We start from the raw sequence: 24,831 nt of genomic DNA on the forward strand, positions 1-24,831 counted from the left end.
TGTATTGTTTGATCTTATTTTTATCTTGAATTTGGCGGGCGAAAACTTTAGTCATGGTCAGTTGACGCTTATTAAAATGATCTCCAATAGATATATTATTATTGATATATTGAAAGTTTTTCACTACTTTTTTATGTTAATGTCATGCATTTGTTAAGGTATTTCTGTTTTTGTCAATTTTGTATTAACTTTATACATACAATCTCCAGTTTATTTAAAAAAAAATAAAGGGCATTTTCATAATACTGTATATAGGTTCTAATGTTTAAATGCAAACATGCTACTGCTAGCAAATTCAGTTAAAAGTAGCACTTCTGCATTGCTTTTCTTCACCAAAGAGACTGCAAATTTAGTTTTGTAGTTTAAAGACTTCAAAGAGTTGTCACCATGCTGTTCTTGCAAACAATGCAAACTGTACATGCTTTGTGTTGCAATTAGCCCCCTCTTCAGTTGTTAGTTCTTTGTGATGTGTTAAAGTATATGACAAATTGTCAAGGAAACAGTCTGACGGCTGTTTTGATGTGAGAAGTTAAAAAACCGGCTGTGGATGTTGCACTTGATTTAAAACTAAACTTAACTGGCAGATTTGGGCTACAATCACTCTGTGCTTCAAAACCTTGAAATGCTTAGTTCTTTTGCCCACAGTAGTATACATTAGGAAGAAACAGTTCTTCTTAGATAAAACATGCTTTTTAAAACCAGCTTTAACTTCACAGTGATGCACTATATCGAAAGTATTCATTTTTTCTCTATTCAAAACCAGGGCAATCTTTGCAGTGATAATGCCCCTACAATATTGTAAATAACCCTCTCCCTAGACCAATTTCATGCTGTTTTTTTTAACTACAAAATGTTGCAAGTTTTTAGGATATAAATTGTTCTACATTCTACAATGATGTAGGCACTCTCGGATTTCCCTGGATTTGTGAGGAGATAAAATGCAAAGGTCTTATTGCATAACTGGATACATAAGGTTCTTTGGACAATGATCTCAGTGCATGATTATCTAAGATTGATATACAGTAGTATATACGAGGAGTCGAGCACAATATCCAGTCCCAATTACACAAATCATGCTCAAAACCTTATGGCTCCCTCAAGGTAATAATTTCACACTTTTTCCTGAATGGTTGTTTCAAAATGAACAAACAATTGCTAGGTGTTCAAATTTTCGCAAGTTGTAAAACTTTGGATGACAGTTGAAAGGAAATTTCATAAGGTGTGAAAAACCATTTATCACTGTTTATGCATGACCGCTAATAATTGATAAGAGCATTTGAGAAGATAATTATGAGTTTGAACATTTTCGCGAGACAGACAAGATGCCCCAATCATCAGTCCTTGATTTTGCGAAACTTAAAACTGACTAAGGCCATAATATGTACTGTCATATATATATAAATGTTGCTTGTTTAGAAAATGTGCTTTTTGTAAAAATAAACGTTGCAGCTTGGACCCCGGCGTCCTCGACCGATCGCAGTTTTACTGTAGAAATATTTGCATGTTTATTCTATAATTATGTTGATTAAATTATGTCTACACTAGGAAATGATACAAAGATGAGGATTGCCGTAGCAATGGCCATTCTGCGACATAAACCAGGAGGGTTGACCGGTGAGGCGTATACTCGACAGCTGGCTGAGGGCTTTCAACGAGGTCAGCTGCAGTGGCAGCAAAGATGTCGGGAGGCGGAGTCAGAAATATTGCATCTGAGGCAGCAGCTTGTAATTCAGAAAAACCAACAGCAAACATCTGATAGCCAATTCAATTTTGGCAAGTTCATTATTTCTTTAATGAGCGGTGCAGCTTTAATGTGAAGTCAGTCAGAATTCTTGACTCTGTTTTTTCACAGAGAGAGCAACATAGCCACTGGGAGTGTTTTTTTTTTTAATTTTGATAACATTTATTCAGTTAAAACAACTTAATGCTATACAGAAAAAGTATTTTTGAGATTTTCAAGCACTAGCCCCAATTTATAGATACATAGTAAGTGCCAAAAATAAAACAAGACCAACTCTACAATTATTAACATAGTAATATTGAAATGTTCTACTTGCTGGAAAACATTTTTGCCTTTGATCTGGGTGTGAATTTCAATTACTTAATATTCATTATACATATGATGATAGATTTTATTCTTTATCATTACAGATTCAGTGACATCAGGCAGCCAGCCACTGTTTTTCACCCCGCCTCCATCAGGAAGCAATGATAACACAGTAACCATGCCACATCCCACTCCACCTCTCTCAGGAAGCAATGATAACACAGTTAACGAACCACAGCCAACCCCTTCTTCTCAAGAACCATCATTGTCATCATCAGCAACAGCAGCAGCAAAAAGTCTCAACAGACACACAGAGTTCCTTCATCATTTGATCCAGCTTAAGCGTTCTTCCTTGGCTCTCTCATTAGGCAGTGCTGATAAGTTTTCATCAGATGTTTTAAAAGACAGTCTTATACATAGTTTACACTTGTTAAGTAGGCAGTTAGGCAAAGGTGAATACAACTGGAATGTACAGAAACACTGCCTTAAATGTGTGTTGACGTTGATTCAAGGTGTAAATGATGATCTCAGAATGCAGTTGCTTGAGAGAATGTCAGATCTGACCTCATGCTTGATATCGAAAATACTTGATGGCAGAAATTTCAGGGTAGGCATACATTGTTTTCAGGATTTTTTCGGGGATGAAATTCGGCCTCATTCCCCTCCTAAAATGTAAAGATTTTTCCCCTGCCCAGGTAAAAAGATTCTTTTATTTCTCTTTTGTTTTCGGAGCATTTACCTGTAACATTTAACAATTGTAATAATATAGTGCCAGTCATGAATATGTCCGAAAGTTTGTTGAATGAAAGGTTTGTTCCCCTTTTTGCCAAAATGATTATTGATACCATCACTAAGTATTATATATTTTTGTTCAAAATTCAATTACTTAAAAACATTTATTCCAAAATGAAATGATATTTACTAAATTTCAATTTTGAACTAAATAGAGACAAAATGAAATTCTATAACTAAAGATTTCCATTCATTACAACCAGTTAGAAAGAGTTAACTGTAATATTTTATATATTTATTGAACATATTAGTTCTTTTCTGTGTTAACATAGTTGAAATTTTATACAAAGTAGTTTTTTTCTTATTTAGGAACTTTTTGTTGAAACTGTTCACTTGATGATTAAACATAAAACTATTTTAAACACTTATTTTTATTCCAGAGTGATGCAAACCACAACATAGTGGACCTTCTGTCAGAGATGGGTTCCAGCCCCCACACCCAGCCCCTTGTAGTCCGGCACCTCTGTGAGTGCATCTACACCTTCTCCCAGCACCTTCGCCTGGTGGCCCGTGGGGAAGCCTCCCTTGACCCTTTCAAGTTTAACAATATGTACTACATTTTCTCTGCCTGCCAGCATGCTCTGATTACCAGCGTGGTCAGCCAGATGGACAGTAGTGTGAGAGAACTGGTCACTCAAAGGCTTGAGGACTCCTTGCTACACTTGACAGAATCTTTCCCGTTGTTTGCCCATGCCATTTGGAAGCTACTGAGAAGTTTATGATAATTTTAATAAATTATTTATTACATTTATAACATCTTTTTATAAAAGACATAAATCATATCAGAAAAAGTCATTATTTCAGCTTGGGGAGGGGGGTGTGTCTTAACAAAAATGATGAGATATTTTTATCATTCAAAAATCTCTAACATCGGCCATAGCTCAAAAACTAATTAAGATATTTATATGAAACTTGGTACATAAATTACCATTGAGGATTCCCATCCTTTATGTAGCGAGCCCATGATTGTGGATTTTTATATTTGTTGAGTTATGCCCCTTGATTGTCAGAGAAAAATGGACCCGCATTGACATCCGCTTGCATTACTCTTTGACTATTGGGCTTATCAGCACCTAGGTGTGGTCACTCGAGTATGTGTGCAAAACTTGCCAAACTGCAACAGTAAAACAAACATGCATGACTATAAAAATCAACATCTTTGATATGTCAAGCAAAAACTTTTTTTTCACAAATCCAGTCATCGAAATTAGACTTGGATGAACAAGCATGAATGTTTAACACTCGTGCTTATTAGCATCAAATATTTTTAACAAGCCCAGCTATATAATACTTCTAGCTAGCCTATAATGCATTTTACAAGTGCAGGGCTTGTGCCGTTTGGCTAATTTCAACCATCCCATATGACGATAAAGACACAGTAAATGAACATTTTGCTTTCATTTATTAAGAAATTATATAAAACATTACTAACACTAAAATCACTTGGCATTAACAGTGACTCAGACTGTAGCGACGGTAATCAATAAAACAAAAAAATAAGATTATATAAATGTAAAATATACTGTAAGCCTAAAAAGACATGTACAAACAGTAAGCATATACAGTACGTACAACTGACATGATAACGTTATGTACTTCTTTGACCTGATTTTTAACTATAAACATCATGGACATGATAATGTTAAGCTCTTTTTTAATGATGTACATCCGTATACAATGGACATGATAACTTCAAGTTCTTTTTTAATGACATGATGTACATCTGTATACAACGGACATGATTAACTTAAAAGTACTTCTTTCAAGACATGACATACATCTGCATACAATGGACATGATAACTTCAAGTACTTTTTTAATGATATGATTTTGAACACAAGTGGGTTTTATTTTCATAATTTTTAAACAAAATTGGAGGAATTTCATTGAGCTATAAACATAATGAATAAATTATTTATTTGGCCTACCGACCCACATTTTAAAGGGAAGGTAGGTGTAGATAGTTTTGTTCATTTATTCCCTAACCCCTTAATAACGTAATGAAAAATTAAAGAAAGAAAAAAGCCCACAGGAAGTATTCAAAATTGATCTTATCTTTATCCTTGGATATGCCTGTGTTTCCATTATAAAGCCTATTGGTCAGCTAAATATACCGGCCAATCAAAACACTTAAATTCTAATCTGAAACTTAAGATCAATATTAAGTTGGTTCGTGTTGAGAGTATTTTTTAGGTCAGTCAAAAGGCTTATCAAACTATTTATAGATTGTGGCTGTAATTTTGTTCAATTGGTCTACAAGAATATGGCTGCATACCAGAGCATTTCAAAATTATTATATAATTTATAATATGATATCTTTCGTTTCTACGTTGTGCTGTCAATTGAAACAATACACAAATTAATATAACTTTTTTATAAACTTCCATTTGAGGAAAATCCATGGACTGCTTTATGAACTAACTAAGGAAACAAATTAATGACTAAGTAATAGTTAGATGACATGAAGTAAATTCTAAATGAATATGAATGGTCAGAGTGAGCGTAGTGAATGAGCCATTCTTAATCATTCAGAAACTACTTCAGGTCAAATTACTGACTTAGAATACAACCTCATTGGCTGATACATTGACAATGCAAATTCTAACAAAGGGAGAGTTTATCGAATCAGTAGCAGTAGGCGGACCTTTACACACAGCAAAAGGAGAAATTCTTAATGATTGGGTCTAGTATATGACTGCCTAGTATCTGCAATTTCAGTGGCTTATAGTGTAGGTTTATTTCTAATGGTAATTTGGAAGTTGTTTCCATCAAAGGCTGTGTTAAGATTGCATCTTTGTTGCAATCCCATTTGCATCAGAAAAATGCACTAACACTGTTTTGATGTTGTCCCTTACATCATAAATGGTATGACAATGTTGATTTTTCTACATCTAAATAATGACGAGGTTAAAGTGACGACCTTTAATTGTCACAATTTCTAAATGTAAAAAAATAACAACAGAATCATCCATACCCTAAGATGTAAAAATCAGATTATTTGTTCATAGTAACTTATTCACAAATATCTACCCTACCCTAAGATATAAAAAAAATAACCATTAGATTATTTTTTCACAAATATCATTGTTCTACAACACAATAATGGACAAAAACTACACATTTGAACATTCTGAATCCCTATCTGAATATCACAAAATGTCATTATCATAAAAATAGCAATAATGCCATAAAAACTAGTGAAATCTGTATTTCTTGGCAGGTTTAAGGTTTATGTAAGTCTTTTTCATCTCCTCTGAGTCATCTTTTTTAATCTCAGTGAACTTCTGACCTTTGGTGTTCACAACCTGGCTGTCAAGGTAACGGACCAGCTTCTTGGACTCCTGAAATGTACATTAAATATTGAGTTTATAATAAATATCTATAAGTAATTTAGTACCAATCAGTTACTTTTTAGTGCCTTCTAACGGCTGTTTCCCCTTACGAAAAAATGTCAATTTTTCTCATTTTTTCCCCAATTCGATACTACTTTAATGAATAAAAAAGCAATGAATTTCTTGAAAATAACAAAATCTTGACAAGACTAACTCTTTCACAGCATAATGTATGCATAAAAAAGGGGCCTGATTTTGTATTTTTCCAAAAGTCAATTTTTTCCCCAATTCGAAAGGCACAGGCGGTAAAAATAATTCCCAAAAAAATTACTGCCAATATGTATTAACTGTCAAATATTTTGTTCCATTTATAGAGCAGATTTATATGCACCTAATATAGATTAACAATTTTACATTTAGAAACTAGAACTGTGCAAATAGCCTTGTCCAGAGCTCCAATGTTTTAACTACCAGTAGTAAGGTAAGTTAACCTTTACCCCAAAATCAACAGGGGGTCATAAACTGACCATAAGCAATGTGCACACCAAGTTTGACTTTATAGAAAGTCATTACTGATTGAAGATAAGGTATGATACCTTCGCCACCAGACAAAGTAGTGATGCAACGATTATAGAGTATAATCGATAAATCGCTGCTGACAATCAATAGCGGTGTGCAAAATGTTACTTCCAGTAATTATGTATCTTTTCGTAATGCTGTAACACATACTTGATGCAGTGTGCATCATTTTGCTATTTCAAGAATTCCTTTATAAGCTATGACTTACTGTCTTTGGAGCGGATGGTTTGTGTTGCCTTTTGTCTTCATCCACGTCTATAAAGCCATACCTGTATTGAAAAATCAGCTACATCAAAATAGTTTATACAGAATGTTGGAACCATTACAAGACAAGAAGTTATAAGCGTACAATTTGCTCATTTTGTAGAAATGGAAAGAAGTAATTTTTTAGCAAATATCTTCTCTTTTAGGTTTAATATGTAACACTAAAATCTCGTAAATCAGATGTGTCCCCTGTCTGGAGCACCCATGTTTTTCCTTGTAATGGTTACTTTGGTCTTTGACCTTGACCTCAAATTCAATAGAGGTCATCTACTGACCATGACCAATGTGTATACCAAGTTTGAATGACACCTAGTCATTTAAAAGTTAATGATCAGAATCAATAGTGTGATGCTAACAATATTTAATGCCGCCCAATAACATGCTTGAACAAAAATGAAAACAAATAAACGAACCATGGTTAAGTAGAAATTTGATTTCAGTTCTTAATAAGATTAACCACAATTAATAATTTTGTTTTAATATTCCAAAAAGAATAAATAAATGTCGAAAACAATGTTTCTTATGAAGGATAACAAGTTTGATTTGAAAGAAATGAACATAAAACACGGTATTTCTACATTATGAGACTATATTATAGTCGCCTAAGTCGCCTGGTAGGATGAGCCCTGTATAGTAGAACACAGTAAATCTGTTAGCATTCACCAATCATTTAATATTTTTGCACTTTCTGCTATTAAATATCTTTTAGCATTCACCAATCATTTAATATTTTTTGTGTTTTTAGCTATTAAATACACGGCTACAATGAATCTTGTTATCAGTAATTAATATTTTCCATAAATGCATTATTTAGTAAGAAGTTAAAGGTTTATCAGTCAAAATGTACATGTGTATGTACTGATTTTGAATAAGAGTGTCACTTTAAGTAAAGAATTGAGGGCGAGCTTAACTGTTGTAAGATAAGGTGTGCATGAGCAGAGGACTTTCTTGAGATGTTTTGCTTACTTCCATCTACAAAAGTTTGAATGTGATTTCTCTATATCAAACATACTTTGGGTGGGAGGGAGTGGCAGTTAAGCCCTCCCTCAATTCTTTACTCAAAGAATTGAAATCAAACTTCACATTAACCATGGTAAGTTTCATTAAGATAAATTGGGATCAACAGAAAAAATAGCGTAATAAAGAATATTGTAATTTACCCAATCATGAGTTTCTTGAGTTACAGCGTACCAAAATCAAACACATGTATTGTATAATTATTTAGTCATAAATAACATTTACAAGAAAATACCATTAACATTATTATACATAAACATGTGTATCATACATGACTAAATTATACCTTTCCATAAGTTTTTCCTTTGCTTTTTTGTCATCTAACGGTGTAATGGCTCTAGATTTTTTCGCTTTTGCCTATTAAAATAGAAATATACATTTTTTTCTCACTTTTTTTAAATCTGTTGATGAATTATATTAGTATAAATATGTTATGTAACAAGTGATCAAAATAAGTACAAGCTCCCCTAACTGTGTTTGTATAAAACACTTTATAACAATTATCAGAGCTGAATGTGAAATAGTGACACAGGGATTCGAACTTGTTGCGAAACGGATGAAACTGACCTGTTTATCTTGTGTGATTGCAAGACCCGCCTCCTGTCTGTTTAGCACTAGCTGTACAGCAGCCTCCACATCCCCCTGTGCCCCCTGTAGACAGTGATCCAGCTCGAGTCGCAGCGTGCCAGGAAACATCTCCACCAGTGTGTCTAGAACGCTGTCAACCTCCTCTTGTGACGACTCTGAGCAGCTCTGAACCAAATACAAGGTGAATATTTTCATTCCAAGATTTACCACATGATAGCTGACTATAATTTACTACATGATAGCTGACTATAAAGTGACCTTGATTGTTCATCCACAGTTTAACTAATAAACAATTTAATCATCCGTGATTAAACATATAAACCAAATCTATCATCCACAGTAAAAACAATGAAATCCATCATCTGCAGTTGAAATAATCAACCAATTCCATCATCTGAAGTTAAACCCATCAACCAAATACATCAACCGCAGTTAACCCAATCAACAAACTCCATCGTCTGCAGATTAATTAATCGCCCAAATCCATCTACCGCAGTTAAACCAATCAACAAAATCCATTGTGTGCAGATTAATTTATTAATTACCCAAATCCATCTACCGCAGTTAAACCAATCAACATAATCTACCATCTGCAGTTAAAATAATCAACCAAATCCTCCATCCGCAATTAAACTAATAATCATCTGTAGTCAACCAAATCCATCATCTGCAGCTAAAAAAATCAACATCATCTATCATCCACACTTAAATTAATCAACCAATCCATCTTCTGCAGTTATATATCACTCACCCTTTCACTGTCCCCTGTAGAGTTCTGGTTGCGGACCCTCGCTTGTGCTCTAGTGTCAGGCTCTACCTTGCAGGCCCCGAAGATCAAGTCTGAGTTCAGAGTGGGGGATGTGGGCTCCTCTGATGACCCAGAGATACCTGCAAGAGAAACATGGAACTTCTTATTGCTTATGAACATTCAATATATTATTAACATATGTTAACAGTACTGTAACATGTTAACAGTAATCCAACATACAAAGTGGAACAATTTTTTTTTATAAAAATATATATATACCAGTATAAATTAAAACATTAAAGTATGTTTTCTTCAATGTAACATTTCTAATCTTGTAAATATAATACATATAAATTCATAAAAAGAATATATCCATTCTGATTCAATTTATTTGAAAAGATAATAAAAACAAGAGCTGTCACAGTATGTGAGGAATGCCCCCGAATGTGACATTGACCTATGAACAAGGTCAGTACATGAAAAGTTGATCTTGCCTTTACATATCAAATACATATGGCAAGTTATTTTAAATTGCCTCTGAACATAAAAAATACCACCCATATTTGACAACCTACACTCTTATAACCTTATATTCAGCATTCCATTGTGAATAAACACTTAGTGTATCTTTCACCTCAGAGCTAGGGACATGGGTCTTGCACGCGACACGTCGTCTTGGTATGCTGAACACATGTAGCAAGTTATTTGACCTTAGAGGTAGGGACACGGGTCTTCCACGCGACACGTCGTCTTGGTATGTGGAACACATGTGGCAAGTTGTTTTAAAATCTGTACATACAAGGGAAAGTTACAGCCCGGACACGACAACCTATACTCTATGTCCTTATATGCAGCACTCCATTGTGAATAAACACCTAAGTGTGACCTTGACCTTAGAGGCAGGGACATGGGTCTTGCACGCGACACGTCGTCTTGGTATGTGGAACACATGTGGCAAGTTGTTTTAAAATCTGTCCATACAAGGGAAAGTTACAGCCCGGACACGACAACCTATACTCTATGTCCTTATATGCAGCACTCCATTGTGAATAAACACTAAGTGTGACCTTGACCTTAGAGGTAGGGACACGGGTCTTGCACGCGACACGTCACCTTGGTATGTGGAACACATGTGGCAAGTTGTTTTAAATCTGTCCATACAAGGGAAAGTTACAGCCCGGACACGACAACCTATACTCTATGTCCTTATATGCAGCACTCCATTGTGAATAAACACTAATTGTGACCTTGACCTTAGATGCAGGGACACGAGTCTTGCTAGCGACACGTCGTCTTGGTATGTGGAACACATGTGGCAAGTTGTTTTAAAATCTGTCCATACAAGGGAAAGTTACAGCCCGGACACGACAACCTATACTCTATGTCCTTATATGCAGCACTCCATTGTGAATAAACACTAAGTGTGACCTTGACCTTAGAGGTAGGGACATGGGTTTTGCAAGCGACACGTCGTCTTGGTATGTGGAATACATGTGGCAAGTTATTTTAAAATCTGTCCATACAAGGGAAAGTTACAGCCCGGACACGAGTTATTGAGCCGGACACACGGACGTACAGAAGGACGGATGGACGGTGCGATTTTAATATGCCCACCTTCGGGGGCATAATAAAATACAGAATTAAAAACGCATCCACCTTACCCTTTTTTAAAGCTGAAGCCAGCTCAAACATCCATTCACAGACTTTAACACTGAAAGAGAGAAAAGAATACATTATATAGGAGCTTTTCTTCAGCATTTTATTTTTGGCATCTATTTATTTCTCAATGAAATTGATTATTTACACAAATATCATCATTTCTTAAGTTAAACTAACTGTTACAGTTTATTTATATATATACCTTAGTCACAAGACTACTGGCCAAAAGCATGCGTTAGTCACGACAATGAAATACCTAGGGAAATCATTTTTACATTGTATAACCTGCATTTCAAACAAACATCAATATATCAGTTAAGACACATTTCTCATTACTGTTTACACTGTCAGAAAACCTAACTCAGTTATCTAACTCACTTTCAGTTCCTGGACACACTTTTGCTCAATGATTCACAAAGTTTATTAACTCTAAATGTAATAAAAAAGACAATTTAGTTTCCACATATAGATCTTTTGAACCCAAACTTTTTAGATTCCGTTGATACGCTGCAGTTAACTAAATTAACAATTGACTATTGATGGTAATCCGACAGAATTTTACTATCAATTATGTGAGATTGAAAACTGATCAATAGTGTAAACTCATCACGGAGTATACTCGTATATTTATAAATATCGATTATGGCAAAATAACTATTAATAGATGCTAATTTTTGACATTTCTGATTATTTTTCGAATTATTATTGCTTGTCAAAACAACACTATCAATTAAAAATGTTATGTATAGAGATACAAAGTCACTGTATATTCTCATGAAAAAATAATTGCAGTGACAAATAATTAAAACTCCCTGCAAAAAAAACACACTATATGTTCTCTCACCTGTCTATTTCTCCGAAGCCTGGAATGTATGCATCCATGACCTCTATGAACTGATCCACGTCAATATCCTCCTCCGGACTCGCTCCATCTCCCAGGTCCTCAAGGATACTCAGCACATAGCTCAGTACTATCTCGTCAACATCACTGGCAATCAGAAATAAAATAACAATGAGGGTTATCTAGTTGTATACTTACCCAAGAGGTTGTTAGTTCCATCTCCACAAGGGGCTGTACATATTTAATAACCACCTTACCTTTTAATTCTAAGATTAGAATCCAAGTGTTTTGATTGGACCATTAAAATAACTGGCCAATGGACTGAATGGAATCACTGAGGCATGTCTAAGGTCAAAGATAAGAATGTTATTGAGAATGGTCCCAGGAGTTACAGTCTTTTGATGAGACTTTAAACCAAGGTCCTGTGTACGGTGCTCTACGCCGGCAGCACTAGAACTAGGGATGCTTCCAACAGTGCTTCTGTATCTTGCACTATCCTCCAAAACCTAAAATCACTAATGCACTTATGGGCAACAGGTGGCGACGATAAATAAATGCAAACACACACACACACACACGTTCCAGGAGTACTTTCATGGCCACAAAAAGCAAACCAGTACTCTTCCGTCTCAGTGCCCCAGCTGAGGTCAAAATAGCAGGGGGGATACATTATATCACTGATAACTGATAAGATAACTATTTTGTCTGTTTAAACTTTTGATACTCATAGTTTAAAGTGATACTATGGGAACTGCTAAACCAGAAGTGATGCAAATTGTTTATAAATACAATACATTATCTTTTTTAATATAAACTACATTTGATATAGTATAAGTAAGAACAGACTAGAACACAACCATGATTTTTGTATATTTACATTGTTTTTAAACCAAGTAATGTATATGAAAAAAATGTATTCAAAATACGGATTTATATGTACTGCAAATTATTGCAATTTAATAATATGTTTCTACAATGTACCTCACATGATGCTCAAATGTGTGTTGCTTCAGGAAATTTACTAAAGCTGACTGCACTGAGGTTTCACTGCTGCAAGCCATCTATGACATCTGTCTGCACAGTGCACGTCTAGAAGGAAACCAATTGTATTCACAACCCACAATAATACAATGAACAAGAGCTGTCACAGTATGTGACGAATGCCCCAGAATGTGATATTGACCTATGAACAAGGTCAGTACATGAAAAGTTAAAGATCAAACAAATACATATGGTAAGTTATTTTAAATTGCCTCTGAACATGAAAAAATACCACCCATACTTGACAACCTACATTTTTATGTCCTTATATTCAGCATTCCATTGAGAATAAACACTAAGTGTATCTTTCACCTTAGAGGTAGGGACATGGGTGTTGCACGTGACATGTCGTCTTGGTATGTCGAACACATGTGGCAAGTTATTTTATTATCTGTCCATACAAGAAAGAGTTACAGCCCGGACACGACAACCTATACTCTATGTCGTTATATGCAGCATTCCATTGTGAATAAACACTAAGCGTGACCTTGACCTAAGAGGTAAGGACATGGTTCTTGCACGCGACACGTCATCTTGGTATGCCGAACACATATGGCAAGTTATTTTAAAATCTGTCCATAGAAGGGAAAGTTACAGCCCGGACACGAGTTATTGAGCCGGACACACGGACGGACGGAAGGACAGACGGACGGTTTGATTTTAATATGCCCACCTTCGGGGGCATAAAAATACAAGGACAATCCAAGTACTCAAAAATTCAAAATGAACCCTGTTTAGCAGCACAAGGCAATGTCCCAAACAACAATGAACTAGAGACAAAAACGAGTTAACAACACAGACAAGACAAAGTCATAGAAATAATTACTTTAAGCTGAAATATGTAAGACTCGGTGGCACTCAAAAAATAACACAACTAGTGACCGTTCTTGTCAAAGTAATTGACTAAATAATAAATGGATTTAACAGCTGTCAGTGTTCCCATAGAACACATTCATGTCATATATCGCAATTGTAAAGCATTTACATGAGGTCACAGGTTCAAGCTTTGTCTGTGTCAAAATAAAAACAAGAGGCCCAAAAGGGCCTATGCTCTACTGGCATGGCTTTTGTGGTCATATCAATCCAGACCATGTATGTATGGGTAAAAGGCAACAGACATATAGTTTGTTTTGTGTTTGGGTTACCTGAAAACGTATCAAGTTAAACGTCTGAGCCAAGAACGTATTGTAAGCAGATTAATTAGTTGCATGAACTATTTTAATATGTGCCAAGTAAAAGTCATCTGACAAAAAAAAAATGCTTTCAAAACTGTACTCATAGTAAATATTTCTGTAGTTTTAAAAGTTAAAAAAAGTTGGTCAAAAGGTCAAAGTCAAGGGCATCCTAGGACAACATTGATTAATTTGAACAAACATTCACAATCAATTGTGCTGAGATGGATGCACAAACACACAAAAAGATTTTCAAACCTTTCCAGATTTATGTTTACCAAACCTGTGAACCCTGGGTGTGGCCAGTAATGACACCAGGTGCATATCTTAAACATTCACAACCAATTTTGTTAAGATGAATGCGCAAACTACAGAACTCAAAGCTAAAAAATGGCCTTTGGGCTTTCAACAAGAACAAGGCAGAGTAATTCACAAACTCAACCGCAGAAGCAAAAAGCAAATTGTCTCTCAAAATCCTAGACTTGCAAATTGTCTCCCTTAACTCTAGACTTGAATTTACATGTGCATGTAAACTTGGCTAAATGTAGAATTCGCTCATGCAGACCTGGCTAAAATAGAAAGCATTTCTTTAAAACTTTCATGGCCCATAATCTAGGCATTCATGGGTAGATCTAGCTGGTTTTCGAAAGGAACCGAGCTCTAATGGATATCTAGATACTGTACAAGTTTCATTGAGATAAAATCAAAACTGAAGACTGTATCGTGTTCACAACCAATTGTTTACAAAATAACATTTTTTTATACTATCAAGGGCCATAATCTAGGCATGCATGGGCGGATCTGTCTGGTTTTCGAAAGGAACACAGCTCTAATGGATATCTAGATACTGTACAAGTTTCATCGAGATACAATCAAAACTGAAGACTGTATCGTGTTCACAACCAATTGTTTACAGACGCACAGATGCACATACTACATACACATTACCATCGCATAAGCTCTTCTGGCATTTGACCAGTAGAGTTAATAACAAAAATTATTAAAAAATAGTCCCAATTATAACTTTTTAGTGAGGCACTAGGTATTACTGGGAAATTTGGAATATATGTTCACAGAGTAATAGTTAAAATCCAGCAAATTCAAATTTTCCTGTGAGGGATTTAACATTAACAGAAGATATGCACATGAGTTTATGTTGGAGTCAGGACATGTCTGAGATGATTATGTCAATCATTCTGAACAAATGCTAATGATCATATCTTCTGACAATAAGATCATCAGGAATAGCTTTACAATCAAACCCGCCTCTGGAAGTAGGCTAAGTCCACCTAGATGGACGTTATTGATTCTTTTGATGATATTTGTACTAAGCAGGTTTCAGACAGAGATACAATAAATATAAAAAAGTTAAAGTGATAAAAATGCATCCCTGAATGGCAATGGATGCTCATTATTGTAGCTAAAAGTAGGCGGAGCAGGTTATGAGGACACAGTTACTGAGTTGCAACCAAGGTGCGTCACTTAACAGGGTAAGTGACAGGATTCAGTTATCAAGTAGGTTTTTCGGAAATGTATTTCATAAATCTTAAATCGTACAATCTGAAAGAGGAACAGATTATTGCAACATGGTCTGATGCTCAAAACGATCAAATTTCGGACATACATATCCGACTTCTAATTTAGTTGACTTCCATCAGGGAAATTCAAACATACAAATATAGCGAGCAATGTGTTTCTTTATGGAGAATATAAAGAGTAGATATTTATATAAATTTGCATGAAAATTATACAATAAGTTACTTTTTGATATGCTGCTATCGAATTTCTTAATTTCTTAATCGATCTTTCATAACTTCTTATAACTTTGTTTACAGTCGAATGGGGTACAGGGTGATTGATACAGGGGGTTAGCGCTAAAGATCATACCTATACCGAATCGACACAAGCAAAGATCATACAGATGGAAATACAATTAAAATTGTTGTCTGCCACCATAAATCTAAACATGTATGAAAAATGTTTCTTTTCATTCCTTGGATGTGCAAGAAAATCTTTTATGTACCAGGTAAGTTTAACAAATAAGATACTGAGTAACTGGATTACATATTTTGTTTTTTAACTTGTCAGCAAGGTTACCAAGTATTGGAAATTACTAGACTTTTAAATTAAATACTGTAGCTACTTTCTAGTTCTGAGTGATGATCAAAAGTCAATTTACCACCTGTTATACTATTTTTTTGTCTACAGTCTAAGTGATGATCAATCGCTAGTCAATAATTGTATTTTTTTGTCGTTAGTGACTTTTACGTTCTGAGTGGATAGTGGATATCACTATTTTTCTGTCTTTTCCTACTTTTACGTTCTAAGTGATGATCAATAGCCAGTTAATATTACTAATAGTAATATTTCTGTCGTTTCCTTCTTTTACGTTCTGAGTGATGATCAATAGCTAGTTACTATTACTATTTTTCTGTCGTTTCCTACTTTTACATTCTAAGTGATGATCAATAGCCAGTTAATATTACTATTTTTCTGTCGTTTCCTTCTTTTACGTTCTGAGTGATGATCAATAGCAGTCGATATTACTATTTTTCTGTCGTTTCCTTCTTTTACGTTCTGAGTGATGATCAATATCCAGTCGATATTACTATTTTTCTGTCGTTTCCTTCTTTTACGTTCTGAGTGATGATCAATAGCCAGTCGATATTACTATTTTTCTGTCGTTTCCTTCTTTTACGTTCTGAGTGATGATCAATAGCCGGTCAATATTACTATTTTTTGTCGTTTTTGACTTTTACATTCTGAGTGATGATCAATAGCCGGTTAATATTACTATTTTTTGTCGTTTTTGACTTTCTCGTTCTGAGTGATGATCATTAGCCAGTTAATATTACTATTTTTTGTCGTTTTGGACTTAAACATTCTGAATGATGATCAATAGCTGGTTAATATTACTATTTTTTGTCGTTTTTGACTTTTACGTTCTGAGTGATGATCAACAGCCAGTTAATATTACTATTTTTCTGTCTTTTCCTTCTTTTATGTTCTGAGTGATGATCATTAGCCGGTCGATATTACTATTTTTTGTCATTTTTGACTTTTACGTTCTGAGTGATGATCATTGGCCAGTCGATATTACTATTTTTTGTCATTTTTTACTTTTACGTTCTGAGTGATGATCATTAGCCAGTCGATATTACTATTTTTTGTTATTTATGAATTTTACGTTCTGAGTGATGATCATTAGCCGGTCAATAATACTATTTTTCTGTATTTTTCTTACTTTTATGTTCTGAATGGTGATATATTTAAGTGCAATATTTGATTTACTTGATTTTATTACAGATTGTACAGTTCCTAGTAATGAGAAATGGCTAGATGTTATACAATATCATACTTCATGATGTCACCAACAATGTCATGTTCTGAGTATTGGGAAATAGTTGGAGACTCAGCAGTGCAGAAACTAGTTTACTCAGGTATGTTAAATGGCTGCTAGGTTGCTGTTTGAAAAAAATAGTATGCAGATGTGCAAGTGACATTGTGCAACTTTTGGCGTTGGAGATAATTGTTACAATTTTTGAAGATTTAATACTTTAACTATTCTCATGTTTCTATAGCAACCATGGCTCTCATCCTTAAAGCATTGCAATTGTCTTTTTAAAAAGACCTGATTGTTTGATAATACCTTAATGCATCATTAACTTTTTCTTTATTTATGTTCCATAAAGATTCTATTATAAAAATTAATATTACTAGCTTTAATAATTATTGACATTTCATTTGACTTTTGACATGTCTTTTGAGTGCTTCCTTAGTCATAAATGTGTAATCATTCAGGGCCCTTATCGCATTCTGTAATGGCTCATTCGTCTACAGTATGGCCAAAGGTTTATACTATTCATCCATGTATTTGTGAAAGAAATGTTTGTATTTTAAAGAGTGTCAGTCAAAAAATAAATGAGCATAATAACCTTGAAGTGATCAGTTACAAAAGTTGTTATCTTCCAAGCATGGAATATAGCCACATGCAAGTCATGTTCTGCTCTATATTTACAGAATGTTTGTTCCAACTCACGGATGATATTGTCAGATAAGAGCACATTGGCAAGTTGCAGACGTTGACTTTCTGAATTACAGAAAATAGTTTCAGTCAGGTATTGTACATCATGATTGGCATATATATTAAAAATTTAGTTTTGAACAAAAATTAGCAAAAATGTTTTTTGATAGAGAAATTACAGTGCTTTTCAAGAACATTTTCATTAACAAATTACCGGGTAGACATAAATCTCATTGAGATTTTATTTTACATGTCGCAATACAAAAACAACCAAAATGGACAGTATATACTTAAGTATACATGAATGGACCAAAACTGCCAAACTAATGGAAATTTGTAGTATTTTTCTTTATATCTTCTTTTGTTTGTGTTTCAGGATACCAGAAAGCATCAGGACTTCCAGGGCATGGCTATAGCTCCTCTTGAAAGAACATTAGAAACACTTGATTATTTGTGTGAAATACTTTGAAATACAAAAAGACTCTTTCTGCATGATTTAATTCCTAAAGAAAATCAATAAACCTGAAGAATGATTTATATATATATGCATATATATGTAAAAATATGTTCCAATAAAAGTATCAATTATTACATTTATCTTTTTAATTTGAATTGCTATGTCAGTATGGATTAAAACCTCTGAAAAATAAAGACAATGGAAATATTAACAGAATCTGGATTTAAACTAGAGATTTTTTTATAGTCAAGTTAAATGTCCATCCGGGTCACCTTATTTCCATACTTATGTAGCAGATACTTCATTTGCTATGTTTGTATCAGAAACATGAATTTCTGATGCTTCTGAAATTTTAACTTTATTAAACAAAAAAAATAACAATTCAAGAGAAATATGTATCATGTATGTGAAATGAAATGATGGCTGCTATTTCTCAGTAGTTAAACATTTATCTGAAAATACAATATTATGTATGTATGTTGGTTTTAAAACAAATCATTATAAAACAGAATATTTCTGAAAAGTATCAAATGATATGAAGCATAATCAAGCATACCAATGTATCATCATCAATTACAAATGAAAAGAAGATCATAGAAAAAACTGTTACCCAAAATTGTTTTCTATAAAATTCAAAATTTGTTTTTTCTTATTCTAAATGTGGGGAACAGTATACAATCACAAACAGTTGAAGCAATAATTTGAAACATGAATAGAAGGTGTACAAAGAAATGTTGTTGAGCCTGCTCCTCATATGAGTGAAGTTGGGAAAATATCCGGCTAATAATACATTTTACCTCTTACAATATGTGATTACGATACCATACATGTAAGGTAGCAAGGACATCTGAACAACGAAGCTAGTGTGAATACTTCTATTTGAATTATATTCTTTAATTCCATTCCTTTGTTGTTATTTTCCTCTTCATCCACTTCATCGAGCTTCACAGTTTCTTGTCTGGTGAATCATCAATGCAGATAGTACATTACATAATTGGTAGGAAAACTAATTTTCACTGCCAACATGATTACTACCGACATCAACATAAAATTCCTGTCAAAGCTGTAACCTTTTATTTATACCTTCCATTCTATCATTTTCTTTGTAAATTTGTTATTATTGATATATTGTCCTTTGTTTGACAAATTTCATTTCCAGTTTCTTTCTAGCATATGTTTCTACATTCTCCAGATCATTAGGCGACTGGTCCATGTTCTTTCTAGCCCTTAGAAGGTGGTTTCGAATGTTTCTGCTGTTCAGAAAAAACTTTTGTTGGCCACACTTATGCCCGGCAGACAAAGTGTCCTGACATTCTCCTTTAGGTGTTTCTTCACACTCCCAGTGAATGTTATGCATCAGTCAATTGTAACCACGCCGCCCCCAGGTCCGGGGAATAGCAGGGACTGACTTTCGGTCCAGCCAACCCTGGGTGCAAATTCCCGCCCTGTGGGGATGAACTGATCCCCGCCAAATGCCATGAACCCTGGGGGCACTAGGTTAAAGGCCCCTTCGCCACTATGTTTAGCGCGAAGACAAAACCACAGCATTCACCCTGGCACTGCATTTACCATTTGCCGATATTTGAGGACTAATAATAAAATTAAAATCAATCAGCATGTTTGCACTTGACCCCATCTGTAACATTTACATTTGTTAATTTAAAACTTTTAACCAACAAAATCCTTTACCTTTATATTATTACGGGAGTAAGTTTTTTCGATGTATATACATATTTTGTATAAACATGTTGATTATATAGTGTTGCTTTCAATATAAACTATCTTTATCATTAACTTCAGTGAAATCCCCGCCAAATGCCCACGCCCCGCACCCCTGGGACCCTAGGATAGGCCAAATTCCACCTTTTATGGCGCAGACAAAACCACTGCATTCCTCCGGCACTGCGGGGCCACATAGAAGTAAAAACACGACCCATTTCCAGTATACCACCTGACCTGGTGGGGCTGTGGATACAACTGACTGGTGCATAACACATTCACTTGGCACTGCGGAGCTACCTTAAAAGTTAAAACACGGCCAATTTCCCGACTATCCCCAGACCTGGGGGGACCGTGGTTACAAATGACTGATCAAATAATGCATAGATCCTTCCCTAGTCATTCTAAAATGCCGTCCAGGCTTTTTTTTTTTAATGATGGTTAGCCTGGTTCCAGGCTAACCATCATTAAAAAAATAGCCTGGACGGCATTTTAGAATGACTAGATCCTTCCCATAGTACTTTAAAACACTTCCCATGCAGACAAGCAAACAAACCCACTCTCATCACAATTAAGTGATAATAATTTTCTTCCGAGTGGCAGTTATCATAAATTTGGGCTTTTAAATGCTGTTAAAACGTATATGGTTATCTAAAGCATTAGTCTTTTTTAACATCACTCAATGACAGTCTGTCGCAACAAAATAATTATAAATGGTGAGCTCAAACATTGAGCTTGACATTCTTCAACCACTGTAGAGGCTATTTTTCATCGCCCAGAACTAATCTTTCAGTGAAATCACCATATGGTTGGCTAAAACATTGGCAAAAGCAAGCATGCTTGAATCAAAGTATTGAAATCTTCATATGCCTGAATGTTGGAGTTGATTTTCCGCAACATTGTCAACACTGTAAGCAGCCATGAACGTCGTTTTTAACCTCCTTTCTAAGAGTTCAAGCTGCAGACAACAGTTTATAAACATTATGATCTTTGAGCGAATAATGTTATGATCATTAGTGTTTACGGATACAGGGGGAGCAAGACAAATCGGCCCCTTACCAAATCGGCCTACTACCAAATCGGCCCCTAAGACATTTCGGCCCTGCCATTTCGTCCCCTTAATTGAAATGACTCGAGACGTTTCGGCCCCTTCGTGATTTTCAACTGAGACATTTCGGCCCCTTAATTTTATTTTATTTTTTATCTTGAGTATAAAGAAAAACATTGTAGGTCGTCTTATAAATGTAAATGAGATCTGTAAATAAGTTGTAAATAAAATCTTGAAATTTACAAATAGACAAAAAACATTGATATGACTGATATAAAAAATATAATTAAAATCTAAATAACTATTAACCCTGATTTTTGATATAAAATGTTAGAAAATCTAAGAAAGTTTATTTGTTATAACTGTTATAAGTAGTAGTAATTATTAATTGATCATTAAAGACGTCAAAGAAAATTTGTCTTTGAACCATGCGTTCTTTTTTGCAAGGCAAACTGTTTGTGTTGTGGGTGTGAAAAAGACATTCAAATACGTGTGAACGAATAATTGTCTTTAATTTGTTAATGTTATTTACAGTTGATTTAAGAAGATTTGAGTAATATAAAGAACGTAAGTATATATATTAAATCGTTTCTAAAATTGGGTACCATTTGTTTTAAACGTGTTGCGTTTTTAAAAATGCCTTTACGTTTCAACCATTAATTTGTTATCTATGTGGTATACTATTGCTCCAGAATAATTATTAATTATTATTTTTTCACAATTAGTGTTTTATCTATACATAATTAGGAAATAATGTTTGTTTTATAGATATGAATTGCAAACAAGTGACAACTTGATAGTTCTACAGATATTCTACAATAAATATGCATTTTAAAAAGAGTAAAACAATATATCCATAATAAAAAAGTGAAATAATATTCTGTTTGAGGTGCGAAGAGATAATTTGTGTTAATCTTTAAGTGTGAGAATAAGCGGTTGGGAAAGTCGGAACAAACCTTGTAGACGTATTTATAAGCTTGTAAAGACAAAGTGTCACAATTCCAACACCTGATACCTTTGTGGAATGTGACAATTCGCCATAAGACCGTCTGTCTAAAAACACCGTTTAAGCCAGTATGGTTTTGCATACGTATTCAATATAAGATTAATAAGAGTTATTTTCATCCTTGCCTGATTTGAATATAAATAACTGAATTTCATAAAATGTATAACGTATGTCGAGAGTGTTACAGAGACATCAACGCCAGGATCATGGATGAGTGGGACTCATACGATTCCCATAGGGTCGCCTGCGAGGAGTTCCTGAAAAAATGTTGGTGCCATCTACGGCGGGCGATAGGTGTTTGGTCAAGACTGATGTTAGACAATGGACATGTCATTATACATAACATTAGCAACATAATTATGTATAATTTTTAAAAATTATTTAAAAAAAAAATGAAGTTTAAACATTTCTTCTTCATATTTCGTTTTATAAAATTATCTCGTGAATAAATCTTTACATGTTTTCAAGTGTACAGATATTTTCTTAAACTTTTTATCTATACCTTTGTATGCATGTATATAGCTTTGTCTATTAAAATAAAAAAAAAAATGAAATTACAAGTTTCTTACTTATATTTAGAAATAAAATAAAAATATTTTTCAAGTGTACAGATATTTTCTTTAAATCTATTTTTATCTATACCTTTGTATGCATGTATATAGCTTTGTCTATAAAAAACAATGAAATTAAAGTTTCTAACTTATATTTAGAAATAAAATAAAAAAAATGTTTTCAAGTGTACAGATATTTTCTTTAAATCTATTTTTATCTATACCTTTGTATGCATGTATATAGCTTTGTCTATAAAAATAACAAATGAAATTACATGTTTTACTTATATTTAAAAATATTTAGAAATAAAAACAAAAAATAATAAGGGCCGAAACGTCTCGGTGATCAGGGACCGAAACGTCTACGGGATGGGGACGATTTGGTAAGGGGCCGAAAAGGTAACCGTTTGAGCTAGGGGCCGATTTGGTAAGGGGCCGATTTGTCTGGTAGCCGATACAGGAATCCAGTGGATTTCACGTGAAATCCACTCAAAACGTGAAATCCACTCAGAACTCAGTTATTTTAATTAATAATTATTGTTTTTTTTGTATACATATTGGAGAGTGCCTTATGAAGGGTTTATATTTCAAATTTTATTGAAATTGGTCAAAAATAAAGAAGTTAGAGCAATTTTTCATTTTTTTTGAAAAATAGATCGGAAATCGAGGTGAAATCCAGATTCCGATAAATGAAATCCACTCATAACTCATTAATTTTAATAAATAATTTTGTGTTTTTGTATACTTATTAAAAAGTACCTCATAAAGGGTTTATATTTCAAATTTTATTGAAATTGGTCAAAAAATGAAGAAGTAAGAGCAATTTTTCAAAAATAGATCGGAAATCGAGGTGAAATCCACTCCTAACTCAGTTATATTAATTAGTAATGTTTATTTTTGTATACATTTCGCAAAGTGCCTAATAAAGGGTTTACATTTCAAATTTTATTGAAATATATCAAAAAATAAAGAAGTTAGAGCATTTTTTCGGAAATCGAAGTGAAATCCACATTTAGTCCAAATAATTGTACGTTGACGGATTTTTTTTAGATTTTTGATATGGCAAATCCTTCACGTACAAATTGTTTAGTATCAAAAGTGGGTAGTTGTTCCGATCAGGATTCCGGGTTAAAGCATATAGCGTAGACCTATAAAATATCATAAAAACGATTTACAGTCAAAACGTCCTATGGTAAAAACGTCCCCATTTTGGTCAAAACGTCCCCAGTAGCTGGTCAAAACGTCCCCAAGAACGTCTCCATTTTTTTTTTATTTATACTCAACTTCAATGTTCCTGAAAGATACAACACATTAATACCTTTATGTACATACAGATGAAAAATGATACAATACAAGAATACCTTTATGTACATAAAAATAAAAACGATACAATACAATAATACCTTTATGTACATAAATGTATATTTTTAACGACGTATTTAAACATTAATATACAAAACAAACTATATCTTTTGATTTCATTTAATTTGATCTCATTTACACTTACTTTCACATTATATGAGTAGCCGGCCGTGTCACAGAGGAGGTCGCGCAATTTTCTGGAGAAATTTAAGATGAATGATATAACATCCTACAGTTGTTCAAGTGTCGTTATAAAAATAGAAATATAGCTAAATTTGTTAGTATAATTACATTAAATAACAGCAATTCAGGTATAAAAGAAATAATATTCTTCGTGTTTCAACTTAACATGGATTCAAATTTATTTAACGTTTAAATAAGGCGTATGTTCTTAATCTAGGTGAATTATTGATATCTGCGTACCATGTTCATTAATGAATTAAACTATTATCTCACGAAACAATAACTTTCTTAGCAATCAGTTTTTGAGACTTATTGAAGTTGCCATTTTTAAACAAATTGATTCCCAAGTATTTAAAGGAATTAACAACTTCTATTGGGTTACCATAAATCTGTAAGTCTAT

General features: G+C 33.9%; 1 protein-coding gene and 1 long non-coding RNA gene across 2 annotated transcripts; one reads left to right on the plus strand and one right to left on the minus strand.

The window, feature by feature from the left end:
* Positions 1-4,222: 4,222 nt before the first annotated feature.
* LOC128238525 (CUE domain-containing protein 2-like) lies at positions 4,223-15,965 on the minus strand. The gene is made up of 9 exons (XM_052954529.1): positions 15,842-15,965; positions 12,849-12,956; positions 11,871-12,014; positions 11,029-11,078; positions 9,371-9,507; positions 8,599-8,784; positions 8,318-8,388; positions 6,959-7,019; positions 4,223-6,180 (listed from the first exon to the last, which is right to left on the minus strand). Exons 2-9 carry the CDS (start codon positions 12,926-12,928, stop codon positions 6,034-6,036), a joined length of 876 nt encoding a protein of 291 aa, XP_052810489.1. The 5' UTR covers positions 12,929-12,956; positions 15,842-15,965; the 3' UTR covers positions 4,223-6,033.
* An 8-nt stretch (positions 15,966-15,973) lies between these two features.
* On the plus strand, positions 15,974-18,695 carry LOC128238526 (uncharacterized). Its single transcript, XR_008261718.1, has 4 exons — positions 15,974-16,106; positions 17,387-17,520; positions 18,101-18,198; positions 18,481-18,695. It is a non-coding gene; the product is annotated as an uncharacterized LOC128238526 (long non-coding RNA).
* Positions 18,696-24,831: the final 6,136 nt, after the last annotated feature.

This window comes from Mya arenaria, chromosome 6 (assembly GCF_026914265.1).
Source record: "Mya arenaria isolate MELC-2E11 chromosome 6, ASM2691426v1".
Taxonomy (NCBI): domain Eukaryota; kingdom Metazoa; phylum Mollusca; class Bivalvia; order Myida; family Myidae; genus Mya; species Mya arenaria.